Consider the following 14,139-nt stretch of genomic DNA (forward strand, 5'->3'; position numbering starts at 1 on the left):
CTGGTCTCGCAGCCCGGATATCACTACGCCGTCCCCTTACGGGCTGCACGGCGGCCAATCGGCGCGCGCCGTTGGCCCGGCGGGGCGCGGGGGGGCCGGTGCGCGCGGCGGCCGCCTACGCGGCCGCGAATTAGAGCCCCGCGCGCGGCGCGGCGCGGATTCTCCCCTATTGCCGAAAGGTGCGGAAAAAAAAGGCCCGTGGCGGTTTTTAATCGCTCGCGGACGGCGCGGGCGTGAGAGAAAGGGAGATAGCGTGAGTTACGCCGCGAGGGCGAGGTGAGATGCGCCGCGGCAACGGCGGCAACGGCGGCGGCGGCGGCCGCGCCGCGCCGCGCCGCGTCGCGCGACGACGTGGCCGCGGACCGGCACGGCACGGCGCGGCGCGGCGGCGTACCCGCCGCGCGACCGCCCCGTATAACAAATCCGTTTTACACGGCGGGGTGGGTGCGGTCGTGTTTACAGGACGAGTCCGGGCGAACTAACCGGGCCTGTGATTGGCCGGCGCGCACCTGCAATGCGTCAGGCAGCCGCGCGGACTGTGCCGTGTCGCGCCGGCTACCGGGTCAAAGCCGGGCTTCCCTGCCTGCGAGAGAAGAGCCGCTGCCGCTCCGAACTGCGACGGGCGCGTTTTTCGGCGTTTCGCGATCGGTCGCTCCCTCTCGCCTGCCTGCCCCCTTCTCCCGCCCCCCTGCTCCGCCGGTTTTCCCGACCGACTCCCTTCTTTCGCGGATGCTCTCTACGCTCTCTCTGTCTCTCTCTCTCTTGCCTCCCCCGATCAGCGGACTTTCGACGAGCCCGCTTTCCCGAATCCCGCTCTGCCGATCCGCGCCTACCCACCCTCTTTTTTGCCTGTAACCCCTGAATCGTCGACGGCTTTCTTGCGTCTCCCTCCGAACTGTCCGATCACCCTCCCCGGCGATCTTCGTGCCTCGCCGCCCTCGCCGGTTGTTTCGTCGCGCTCGTTATCGACCTCGCCCGATGACGATCGGCGTCGCCAGCTTCCTCGTATATACTCTCGCTCCGTTTTCATCGCGGGATGGGAACCCTTTGAACCGCGCTGTCGCGAAATCGGTATGGGCGACGAGAACGGCAACTCAGGCCTCGTGCGCGACACATGAGACATTTGCCGAATAATTTTTTTTAAGTTTATCGCGTAATACAAATCGATCCGCCTCTCATGACATGACGTCTCACCCTTATCGATTGTCTCTGTCTTTTCTTTTTCTTTTTAATAGAATGAGGACCTTTTAGTGTGAAAACCACGCCGTAGAAGAAATCTATCGCTCTCATGGACGACGACACAAATTGGATCTGCTCGAGGCGAAACGGAGAGGCAGGAGAGAGAGAGAGAGAGAGAGAGAGCTACCATAATTTTCTCACGTTTTTCGTTTCCTTTTCTCCGTCTTCCGTCTCCCTTCTCTTTTCCCTCCAAGTATTGATTTTGATCAATTTTACGTTATTCCAGGCGCGAGCGCTCCTAAATACAGATTCCTACCTTCTCTCGAGGAATTTACAGGCGGGTTGTAAAGCGTGAAAATTTATCGTACCCGGCCGTACCGTCGTCGTCATCACAGTCGTCGTCGCCCTTGTCCTCCGCACCCCTTTCCCAGACTCCTTTTGCCTTTCTCCTATTTTGCCTTTCCTTCCCCACCTCTCTCTTTCTATCTCTCTTTCTCTCTGCCAGTCGCTCTCTCGCAGTGCCCGCGTTTCGCTCCTGCTTTCTCCCTCTCTACCTCCCTGGCCGTCGCTTTGCCTATATACTATTTCCACTTTCCCGGTATGTGTGTCAGTGCGGCAATTTGACAGTGGTGTCAGATAACGTATAATCGCGCGACGAATCGGAATGATTACATCCTGAGAGTTCGGGCACGATAAACGGCTGTTTATTGATAAAATGACATTTTTTAGCTTGATTATTTTCCGTACAGACAGCTATAAAGATAAGGGAAGAACACGCGAGAAGCTCCCTATAATTTCTCTCTCTTTCGCACTCTCGCCTTCTCCCCACCCTCTTTCCTCCCTTTCTCGTTCTCGCGCTGCTCCGTTTCTCTCTCGCTCATATTCGCCGCGTGCTCCACTTCGTATCGCACGTATAGATAATATATTCCCCAAAAGTTCTGCATTGCGTTCTCGTACGTCTACGTGACGGGGAATGTGTTCTCGCCGATAAGAGCTCCGCTCTGAAGAATCGAGAGAGATTATCGTCTTACGGCCGTTGATTAACCGTATATTATCGGAGCGCACGCCCGCCGGTTACAATATAACGCAATCTCTCTCTCTCTCTCTCTCTCTCGCTCTAGGTTCTAGGTCCTCAGAAGCGAAACGCAAAGCGGGAAACGGCACCTCCCGCCGCGAATTCGGCGTAGGGGATTATTTTAGCGCGTCTGTGTCGCCGACAAAGAAATATCGCGCCGTGCGACTCGAGGCCGAGCCGTATTTACGTTCGACTTTCGCGAATTTACGTTATATCGACGTCGTTATATTGTCGAAAGGGACAGCAGGTCGGGTCCGTTGCGGGCTCTTTGCCGTCGTTTTTACAAGCAATATAAATAAATACCTCGCGGGTCATCGTTATATATGTGTTTGTTTATTCTGCGTTTGCTTATTTATTTTATCGAGCAGTCTTCTCTCTCGCTCTACCATCTCGTACTCAGTTTTATGTACTTGCCACTTCCAGCCGTATGTCGTTTCGCTATATTGTAACGTATTGTTGCAATCTATATACATATAATACTATATATTCATGAGGTTCTTCCGCTTCAAGGGAAATTATCTCAGGGCGTTTAATAAATAGCGATGATTCTCTCTCTCCCTTTGTCCGTCTCTATATACTCATTCACCGCGAATAACAATATATATTCTGGCGTCGCGTGTACCGCCCCGGTCCGCCCGGCGAGGACCTGAAATCTTTACGAAGACGGTTAACGGAGGTGGCCTACGCAAGTCGTGCCGCGCGCGTCGCGGTGAATAATTCAGCACGCCTCTCCCGTCTCCGCGAAGCCGGCCGGCTGCACGCGCTCGCGCTCGCGCGCACGCGTTTCCAGCTAGAAATCGGTAATCGTGGATACTTTGAGGCAGCTGCGGAGGCATACGACGAAAGGCAAAAAGGAGGAATGCGTCACGATCGCTGGAAGCCGGGTCTCTCCAAGAAACCGTCGTCGTCGTCGTCGTCGTCGTCGTGGTCGTCGTCGCGTACGTTCGGTAGGAAAAGAGAGATAAAGAGGGAGAATTACGGGCGACAGGTGCGAGAACACGACGACGGGCCGGGCCGAGCCGGGCGGCGCGCGACACGCTACGTTTCAATTGCGACGTTATACGTTCAGGGCATTTCTATATTCAGGGTGATGACGCTATATTCAGGGGAGAGATCGATCGCGCCGGGAACCGACACGCGACCCCGACACCTCTCTGGTTCCGATGAGAACGGGAAATTGCCGTTTATTTCGACGGGGGTTCGATCTTCGAGACGTCATCCCGACGCGTCGCGCCCCGACTCTCCCACATGCCATGCAACGCGACGCGACGGACGTGGACGAAGAGATCGTCGCGTCGATTTCAGTATTCCTGTATCGAGGAAAGCCGATTCGATAATCGTTTGGCGTTCTAATCTCTCTCCCAGACAGCGTGTCCCAAATCGGGGACAGAAAGACGTCTTAAAGACGTCATTAAAAGCCACCGCACAATAAGACTCTTATTGTATGGTCACGTAGCGTAACGTTACGTAGATCAACGCACAGGAAACGTATAACGTTGTAACGGCCGTAACCAATACGTTTTTTGTGCGTTGGCTCACGTTACGTTACGCTACGTGACCATACGAGTCTTTGTGCGCGGTGGCTCTTAAGACGTCTTATGTTCCGATTTGGGGCATTGTGTTCCACGGGGCTCTTTCTCGAGTCGAACAACGCGCGAGATGATACGCGATTACGGCGAGGGAAACCGACGGGTGGCGACCCGACGTTCCCTCGGGGGAGGAGGATGAGCGCTCGCGCTCGCGAGGGGAATACCGAACTTCTTTTCTCGCAAAAGCGTATAGCGCGCGCGGCGCATATATCGATCGCCGGCGCGCTCCAGGCCAGGAACACGGCGACGCGACAGCCAGGAACACCTCTCGCTGTCCGCACCGTACTCCGCTGTATGTGCGCACGTATGTGTGTGCATGTCGGGTATGCATGCGTGTGTGTGTGTGTGTGTATCGTCCGATGAATTGTTAACCGTTCCGTCGTTGTGACCGTGACCGATATATCCCGGAGACGCGGCGCGGTTTTACGCGCGCTCGAGGCGGCGGCGGACGCGCCCGGCGCGGCGCGGCGCGTCGTGACGCGTCGTCGATAAGGCTAATTAGAACGGCGCGGCGGCGTGCGCGCGTATGCAGAAAAGATTATTTACTCGCGACCATTATTCTCGCCCATTATATTAATCCCGGCCCTTTTTTATCGCTCGCGAAAAGGGGAAGAGGGAGAGAGAGAAAGAGAGAAAGAGCGTGGGCGAAGGGTGGAAGAGGAAAACGGAGACTGGGAAGACCGGCCGACGCGCGGCAACAGCCGGTCGATCGTATTTTTCACGGGTGACCGTGCTGTGCCCCGCGTATATGGCATATAATGCGCTAACGAGCGATGGAATATTGCATTACGCGCGCCGCACGTACGGGGTGTGTACGTACGTGCAGCACGCAAGCGGGAGACGCTTCGCGGAAACGCTGCCGCGTCGCGTCGCGGCAAAAATCGATGCCGGCGCCGAGCGGCCGAGTCGAGCCGAGCCGAGCCGCGCCAAGCGGTTCCGTCGCCGCTGCGCTCTCGGACGGGACGAACGGATGAGCGTCGTCGTCAAAAGCCAACGTCATTGACGTAGTTACTTCGAAGGGCCGGGCCGCTCTCGACCGGCACTGGGAAGTCTCGCCGCTCGCCGTCGCAGCCGCATATGAGCATGACGACGCGGCACCGCGCGGCGTGGCGCGTCGCGTCGCGTCGCGGCGCGTCGCGTTGCCGTGCGTCGAGCCTGCGCACGCTAGGACGCGCAATGCGACACGCGATAGAACGGGACGGCGAAACGGTATGACCGCGGTAATCTCGTTACGGGACGAGGGCGGAAGGGCGAAAAGTGGGAGGGAGGGAGAGAGAGAGAGAGAGAGAGGGCGGGTGGGTGTGCGAGCGAGAGAACGGGGGCGTCGAGAGTCGGGGACGCTCGGTACCGGGGTGCGTTTTCTCAGGGGTAGGTGGGTGGGTGGGTGGATAGGCAGGCAGGCGAGCAGGCAGGTGGAGGCAGGGAATTTAATAGGAGAGCCGCAGTAAAGAATGTTAATTTTACCGTAATGGCATCGCGGTCTCTCGCACGGTCACGCTATCGCCCGTTAAAAATTGATATTCCTCGCGTCCTTGCGCGAAAGAGCGAGCGAGAGAGAGGGTGGGAAGGGAGTGGAGGGAAGGAGGAACGCGGCTACGGATCGCCGACGAGGACAGAGAGGGAAAATGGAATTCCGTTTGTTGCGCAATATATCCCAATACCCAGGCGTGTTAAGGGAGAGAGAGAGAGAAAAAAAAATAGGGGAGGCGGGAAATAATTTCTACGATATTCGCGTATCGCGATTCGCTCGGCGATAATAAAGGCCCTTTTCGTCGTCGCGTCGAATATCGAATCTCGGCGGAAACGTGCCGTCGAAATTTCAAATTGTTTCGATCTCCGGTTGAAAGCGACGTTCGACCGAGGGTGGGACGCGAGCTGCATGTTTTTGACGTTGAATGTAAATAAAAAGGAGAGAGCGAGAGAGAGATGCGCAATACACAGAGAGAAAGGTACACAACGGAGCACAACACACGCACACACGTATCATAGATTGCTGCGAGCTCATAGTATTCTTTATTTAAAGAATACTTGCAATGTGGGTTATAGTATCGGGCAGAGAATGGATATAGCTTTTAAACACGTATAAATGTGCGGAGGAGAGCCGGTGAATATAAAGCCGCGTCTCGCCGGCTCGTTCAGCTCGAAGCGACGCCGCGACGTGTAGGTAATATGCATCTCCATTACGTATTTAAACATTTGTCTTCCGCGTCCTGTGTAATTTAAATTCGCGCCCGAGGGCCGATATCGTTTCCCTCCAGACTCTATTGTCGTCCTCTTACTATATACACAATCGCGTGAGTCTGCCCGTCGCTGACGCGAAATTCGCGTTATGGATTACCCCGAGACGCAATAATTAATATTACGGCGCAGTACTACCCTAGCACACTGTACCCTCGGTTCAACTTCTCAGAAACGAGAGATTTAACGTTAATTTATGATAAGAATCTTAAATAATGAATCTTAGTAAAGGTCGAAAAGAAGAGAGACCTAAGAAGAGAGACGACTACTTCCAGAAGACTCTAGTTTTCTAGGCTCCTCGCTGGAGCCGCTCGTTCGTTTCCGCGACTTTACTACCAGCCGGAAAATTGCCGTATCTCTTTAATGACTTCCCGGCTGATGTAATTTGAAATTAGAGAAGGAAACGCGAGAGCGGCCGTGTGCCGTGTGCCTCCGCATACGCGTCAATACGCGCCGACCCTCCCGGCGCGGAAGGCGATTCCACCAAGGCGTTTTCCCCCGAGCTCCCTGCGCGAAACCAGGCCATGCATGTATAACATTATTATATCGATTACACAAAAGAAAATAGCTACCTCTTAACGATAACGCGACTGTCATTCGTGCGTTCTATATATACAGCCGTTATTACGCGTCGCGCGTGCTAATGTATGTATGTATGTATGTATTCCCTCGACGATCGAAGGAGAGGGAAAGAGAGAGAGAGAGAGAGAGAGAGAGAGAGAGAGAGAGACGTCGATTCCTTTACTCGCCAGAGACAGAAAGGGAGAGAAAGAATGGATAGACAGAGGGAAAACGGAGATCGACCGTCGCGCGCCACCCCGATAAAATCTCGCCCTTATCGATTTCTATAAAAATAAATTACTACATTTTTAGAGAGGCATTACATCAGACTTTTCCGATCCGAACCGTCCGCCCGTCCATCCGTGCGTCCGCTTATACCTGTAAACGTACGTATCTATACGTACGATTTCGCATTATACGTGTACTTAATATGTGCTTGCGCATCGCGCGCAAATTGGGCCATCACGTATGCGCACTGCCGCATCCGCGAGATCGGATTGCCCGAAAACGATGAATGCGACAATCTCGCGACGGGCTTTAAAACGACGATAAAGTACATAATCGAAATAATAGCTCTGAATAATAGAAGCGTGCGCGGCGGCGCCGACGAACGTTTTGTAAGCGCAGAAAATCTACCGATATTTAGACGTCGTTTCCTCGTCGCAGACCTCTGCGCGTCGCCCGGGTGTATGAAGAAATATGTAAATATGAAATGGTGACTGCCGCTATTGCACGAGTTGCACAAGTTCGTATCGGATAGGAATAGGTATTTGAAATTTATCGTATCCACAATGCGGCGGGACATGCGGTCGACTCCGCTGCTCACACAGCTCTAAATTAAAGTCTTAGGATTACTCTACCGCGAAAGATCTTTTCATGGAAGAGCTACGTACGTCACGTTCCGCGAAATTGTTTTAGAGATAAGACTTTTATTCGAATTTATTACATCGATTGTAACTATTTTGTACAATTAAAGTATCTCTTATTTTTTCTTCTTTTCTTTTAACAATGAGTTTATACAATAGTACAATGCGTCCAGGTACTATTGACGGGAAGGCGAGGAAATGCCCGCGGAAATACGAACATACAGGGTAAAAGTAAATCGTGATTTCGTCGAATCTCCCTAAGAGACTGAATCACTCAAAGGTCATCGGTATCGATAGAATCGGTAAAATGGGATTCGTCGTCTCGACCTCCAACGCCGTTGCCATGCAATCGCTGGCAGCCTCCACTTCGCCCAACGATTCCAACACCATTCCCAAATTGTACCTGAAAAATATAACACTCTTTGTACCGTCCATAACATTAAATACTAATATATAAGCAAATAGACATGCTTACATGTACAACACATATACATATATAAATAAAAAATTATAAATAAATTATATATAATATATAAATTATATAAGTATATACTATAATTAGATACCAATATCAGAAAGAACGAAATTGATAAGATACGCGTATCAAATCCATTTGTATTTCAACACTCGATTTAACGTGATTTTTAAGATAATTGACTACCCGATTACCAGAATGCCCGATTATCAGATATAACGTTGTGAAATTATTATAAGATAATAAGCGACCATTGGCTTGTGCCTCAAAGACATCGCGATAATACATGTTACGATAATCAATTGAAGCCATGTAATACCAAGTTTGATGAGAATTTGGATCGATTTTCGCGGCATCCCTCAAGGTTTTCTCAGCCAGTCTCTGACTACCCAAATAGTGATAGACAAGACCCTGCAAATAATCAGATGAAGTATTAGATTTGCAAATCTCTATCCAGTATCGCACAAGTTTATAAAATTGAATGAAATGCAAAAAGCTACAAAAAATATATATGTATGAAAATTAATATTTGCAGCACAATAATTATTACCAGGTGTTGTAGACTTTTTATGTGCGAAGGATTAATTGAAACAGCATTTTGGTAGCATTGTTTCGCTTCCGTATACTCCAACTTGTACTCGTGCAGAAGGCCACGCTATAAAGAGATAATTGTATCTGATTATCGACATTGTATAACAATCTCTGAATGAATCATATAATCTGAATCGTCGAACACACAGAGGCTCACGATAATGAGAAGATTCGAGCTATTATACCGTATACATAATGTGATGACTCAACGGGAAGATATTGGTGGCCTCTTGGAGGGACAGAACGGCGCCGTTTGGTTGGTCCAGGATAAGGAAAACCTCGGTGAGCAGGAGCCAGATCTGCAATTGCAGCAGCCATGCTCTCTGCGGCCCTGGCTTCGGTGTGAACGAGCTAATTGACGAGGCGACCTCGGAAAGGGCTTGTTCGACTCTCGAAGCGGCTAATGATTGCGCATGCAGGGAACCTATCGGAAATTATTGTCTTTCGTGAGATTTTGCGAGACTATTATGAAGGGTCTGTAGTTTTTTATATTAAAATTAATAATGAGATTGGAAAATTAATAATTTTTATTTAACAGAATGCTGGAATACGTTATTGGAAAATGCGATGAATGATTTAATCTGTTTATAAAATGATATAAATTGTGCTATTTCTACCTAATGTTATCTAATCTATGACACGCGACGTATAACTTACTAGAATCCTTATCGGACATTTCTGACGTGTAAAGCTGAAAGACGCTTCTAGTCTCGCTGCGCTTTTCGCTCTGTTGTTCATTACAATTAACGTTCGTTTGATCTTCGTAAAGATTTTTCCACAAATGTAGCATATGGCTGATGGTATACAACGCGTCGACGCCGCCGATACTTCGTAATTCGAGATGCGCTTTTATATAGAGGAAATTTAGATTGTCCGGATATTCTTCCAGTACGCTGTTTATCACGTGCAACGCCTCAGAATACTGCTTATGCGCCGACAGGAGTAATGCGAATAAATGCAACGACGGAATGTGTTCTGCTCGTAGATTCAGCGCAATTTTTACGTGCACAATGGCGTCAGTTATTTGCCGGTTTATTGCATATTCGTGAGCCAGGTAATACTCGGCTAGATGGTCGTTGGGATCGCATTGTTGCGCCCTATTTGGAAAAAAATACGGTCTTTCATTAATTAAATAAAAAGAATCTACGAGAATACCGTTTCTTTATTAGTTGTACATCGAGTTACGTGAAAAATACGTACTTCTGAAAGCAATCCAATGCAGCGTTTGTATGGTTCACTTTGTCCTGTTTTACGATTGTGTTCGTGGAGAGCGTACTGTGGCCGATTCCAATGTACAAATGACATCTAGATTGCATCCCCTGTGGACTTGCCATCTCTCGCTGCAGAGCCTTTTGGCTCCATTCGACACCTTCGTTTATCTGTTTGAAATCGTCAGCATGAGAATATGCTTTTTAAATTCAAGTAAAAACATTAGGTGAAGAAAGTTTACTTACCATGTTCAACTGCTCGTAACACAGCCTCGCAGCCAACAGACAAGGCATTACTTTCTGAGGCGATAGCCTGGCGACTACCTTCAAAACTCTATACGCGTGCATGTATCTCCCCATGCTTATCAGGCATAGTGCGTACTGCGTCCATATATGCACCTCCTCGTGAGAGAATTTCATCGCTCTTTCGAAGGACTGTCATAAAACGTTAAATTAAATATCCGAGTAATATATATAAATTTTGTTGTTACGATAAAACGATGATAGAAAATCTCAACCTCGTGTAAAAGTTCCACTTGACTCCATCTGACGACGACAACCGTGAGTAGATCGTAGATAGCAGTAGCATTCTCGAACGCGTGTATCCTGGCTTCCTTGAATTCGGGCGATTGGCTAAGGACGGCGTCCCTCACCGCCATCGCCTCGCTGATCAACAGCAGCAAAATCGTCTCCTCGTATTCGTTCCTGGGAACGAACATATTCGGTCCCGCGTACTTCTTTGGTTTCCACGGCGAGTCCGATGGATTGACGCCCGAGTAATGATTCGCTCGTCTACTCACGGCTGCTGCGACATCAATATCAATGGATTTTTCTTTCTTGAGAAAGGAATGTTCTGTCATATTTATATGCGGTCATCATACCCGTTGTGTCGGTTTGTCCCTCCGGTGGTTTGTAATCGGTGTCGTTTATACCGCGTAGCAACACTTCCGCCAACTGTCTGGTCAGCGTTACCCGCAGGCTCTGAGTAGTCGTAGATTCAACAGCAGATAAAATCTCCCTGTCGGAATTGAAACAGATTAAGCTATCCATGACAAGTATTATATAAGCGATAATAATTATAAATACCGCATTAGAGCAAGTATTTTTCTTAAAATTAATAAACCACAAGATACTTTTTTTATATATTATATAGAAACTGGAATTATATAGGGCACATAATTAATACATACCTATAACGGTTAACAGCGGCTTGTACGTTGCCAGTTTGAATGTACAATATCGGTGCTCTTTGCAGCACAGTCTCCAAAATGGGGCCAATATGCTTTGTGGAAACTGGAGTTGGTGTGGAGTACGTACCTATAAATGAAGAAGCATTAAAATGCTAAAGGCTATACATTTTCCATCAGATTAAACATCTGCCAGTTACCTGTATTATTCGTGTTGATAGTGGAAATACCATTTTGTTGCTGCATAGCAATTTTATCTTGCTCCTGCAAAAAGACCAGCGTCAAGTCGCCAGAAATCTCGTAACACTTGATTATCTGCTCTTGCCATTCTGTAATCTTGTATTTCGACTTAGAGTTTGGTGGTAGCCTTTCCAGACAGAGACCTGGGATGAGTAATAGTTTACAATACCATCAATCAAAAAATACTGAGACATTTATGTCAATGCAGGGGAAAAAAACTAAATTTAATATGTAAAATATGTAAAATAAAATTGAAATTTCCAATCTTAGTGGCCAAAAACATGTGACGAAAGACTTTACAACTTATTATAGCTTTATTCCTTGTGAATAATAAGAATCTTTATATTGTGCTTGTCCCAAACTCATCGCAACTAAATCTAGTCCTATTTGATAGAAACAAGTGAATGAAATTAAATATCAAAAAAGCAAAAGCATAGAACCTTTATTTCGTTTGAGAGATTTCTTGAGAATTCTAAATATTGAAGAATATACAAATGAGATAACATATTAGTATATATTCTTAAGTACATAAAAGCATTTACAAGCAAGCTTCTATATTGCGATAAAGTGGATATAGTTATAAAGTGTGCAATATATATTAAATGTGCGTTAACTAAATAAATTTCTAAATAGAGATGCAAGCGAAACGAAGCAAACAAGCATACAAACCTTTGATCGCGTACGATTCAGCTATAATGCGCAGTCTTCGGCAGGATAAATGTTTGTCAGTGTCTAAAGTAAACGATCTTTCTTTCTCTAAATCATACACAAGCCATAGTAATAAATGAATATATTGGATAACAAGAAATTTATGAATTAAATAAATGTGTCTAATTAACTCGTTACTAAGATTAGTGCATGAACACGCTAACGGGAAGACAATATATGTGGTAGAATTGTCAAAGTATATAGTCTCAAATTATGCTATCCATTACTAAATGTCTATGCTCAATGCAAATCTTGCACATAAAAAACGATGTATATATATATAAATATCTAACCACATAACTATCGAACAAAAAACTACTGTTAAGAGAGAAAACACAGAAAACTATAAAGCAAGCTTGTTATGTGTACCTTTTTAAGAATATTGCACTAAAAACGTACTACTATCGTCAGAAGAAAGAAACAAATAGTTGTCAATTGCAAACCTTTAATTGCATATGACTCTGCTATAATACGCAAACTTCGACAAGGTAATTGCTTTTCTGTGAGTGTGTCTAGTTCGGCTTGTTGATAGTGGTGAAGCGCATCCTCATACATCCCCATCGCATAGTGAAGCTTTCCAAGTAGCAGATGAGCGTCCAGTACAACCAACGCCTGGAACGTCACTCGTTATTAGGAGCAGATCTCATCTCATGTCAGACACAAATTGATTCTTCTCTGTCAGGTATCTTTTCATGACATTACAGTACCTGTTTATCTTTTTCATTAGCAGCTAGTAAAAGGTATTTCCGCGTTTCCGTCAGTCCATTTCGCGCCTTGGCAATATTAGCGTCTATCGGCGGAGTTTGCTCCAAAAAGCTCTCCAATCTCCCTTCCCCGTTCAGGAAATTCGCCAGGCATTCTGTCGTGCAAAATTGACATTACTCAACATTAATGTAAAATCCCTCCTGTATTTAAATGCAAACCACAGGTTCGGATATTCAATAAAGAATTGAACTTATTTAATATCATTTGAAAGAAATATTCGACAGCGTTCATCGATATTACTGCGATACGTCAAACGGTGTATGTTATATAAACATCTTTTTCTCTGCGTGTCTACCACGCAGAGGAGCAATTGCAGGAGTTTGAAAAAGAAAAAGCGACGTAAATGATAGTGCAAAACGTTGTAGGAACAAAAAGTAGAGGAGAGATACGCGTAACTATACAATTAAATGAAACCAGCGTGACATTTCGTTCACGCAGATGCGGATATCCTTGATCTTTAAATGATGTGACATCTTTTTTTTTCCCTCCAACCGTCTCTTTCCCTCTTTCACGCAGAAGAGAGCTCGCAGGAAACAGCGGACAGCTGGACGTTATCGAAGCGAGGATATACGTGGCGTGGGAGAGACGACGGAATCGCGATTCGCGACCGAGGAGAGGAAGAGCACAGCGGATGGCAGGAGGAGGAGGGAGGGAGGGAGGACGATAGGAAAGGGAGAGACATTTACCGTTGCTGGGGTACTGCACTTTCAGGTGTTCCGCGAGCTGTATAACCTTCTGCCAGTTGCCATCCTCGCGATTCCGATCGATCTCGGACTCGATGCGGAGGGTATGTCCCTTCTTGCTCGTCATCGCGCACGACGGACGTCGGGCCGTATCACCTGGCGGTCCAGGCCTTAATCGGTGCCGGGCAGCGGCAGCGGCAGCGGCAACGTGAACGTCGTGAACGCGGCGATGTATCGATCATCAGTGGCACTTGCTCGCGCGGGATCAACACGGCCGGTCATGGCACTTGGCCGAGCCAGCGGGCGAGGAATCCCGTCTCGCTCTGCGAACGCAGACGACGAACGCGACCGCCCGCGGACACGTGCGCGTGACGAACTGTCACAAACGTCACGGACGGAACCCCGCACGCCGCTCGCGCGACCCGTTCCGCGACGGATTTGCATAGCCGCGTGAAGTCGGTGAAGTTCGTGCGCCCCCCGATCAGCAGCCAATTACGCGGCGTAATTCTCCAGCTCAGGCCCCGTGATTGGCTGCCTCTCCGTGAATCCGCGTGCATAAGCTTTCGAGAATTATATCCAGACATGCGCATGCACAAAAAAAAATCGACTAATTATGCGTTCAATATGAAAAATTATATAATAAATGATTTAAATGTTTATTCGAAATGATTTCTTTGTGTATATGCAGCACGCATTCCGAGCTTTAAAAGCGTATTCACAGGTCTACATTCCTGCTACTTTCAGTCGTACGTTCTGCACTTTATTTTGCAAAGG

General features: G+C 47.8%; 1 protein-coding gene across 3 annotated transcripts; it reads right to left on the minus strand.

The window, feature by feature from the left end:
• Positions 1–7,551: 7,551 nt before the first annotated feature.
• Positions 7,552–13,790, minus strand: Ttc7 (tetratricopeptide repeat domain 7). Of its 3 annotated transcripts, none has more exons than XM_071772787.1 (15): positions 13,369–13,790; positions 12,625–12,776; positions 12,361–12,529; positions 11,879–11,965; positions 11,170–11,352; positions 10,973–11,099; positions 10,664–10,800; positions 10,301–10,587; positions 10,029–10,217; positions 9,775–9,953; positions 9,232–9,671; positions 8,760–8,998; positions 8,534–8,638; positions 8,303–8,394; positions 7,552–7,911 (listed from the first exon to the last, which is right to left on the minus strand). In XM_071772787.1, the coding sequence occupies exons 1-15, from the start codon at positions 13,490–13,492 to the stop codon at positions 7,779–7,781; spliced, it is 2,643 nt and encodes an 880-aa protein (XP_071628888.1). In that variant the 5' UTR covers positions 13,493–13,790; the 3' UTR covers positions 7,552–7,778. The 3 variants fall into 3 exon arrangements, with proteins under 3 accessions (XP_071628888.1, XP_071628889.1, XP_071628890.1); XM_071772788.1 differs by having other exon boundaries at positions 10,301–10,584; positions 13,369–13,789; XM_071772789.1 differs by lacking the exon at positions 11,879–11,965 and having other exon boundaries at positions 13,369–13,789.
• Positions 13,791–14,139: the final 349 nt, after the last annotated feature.

The sequence above is a fragment of the Temnothorax longispinosus genome, chromosome 3 (assembly GCF_030848805.1).
Source record: "Temnothorax longispinosus isolate EJ_2023e chromosome 3, Tlon_JGU_v1, whole genome shotgun sequence".
NCBI lineage: Eukaryota > Metazoa > Arthropoda > Insecta > Hymenoptera > Formicidae > Temnothorax > Temnothorax longispinosus.

Bases quoted from the DNA above. Each gene is read 5' to 3' on its own strand.
- Ttc7 (XM_071772787.1), bottom strand. From the start codon at position 13,492: ATGACGAGCAAGAAGGGACATACCCTCCGCATCGAGTCCGAGATCGAT. The intron at 11,966-12,360 runs GTTTGCAATTGA...TGTATGATTTAG, and splicing joins AGAGTCATATGCAATTAAAG to AGAAAGAAAGATCGTTTACT. The intron at 8,639-8,759 runs GTATAATAGCTC...ATCTCTTTATAG, and splicing joins GTCATCACATTATGTATACG to CGTGGCCTTCTGCACGAGTA.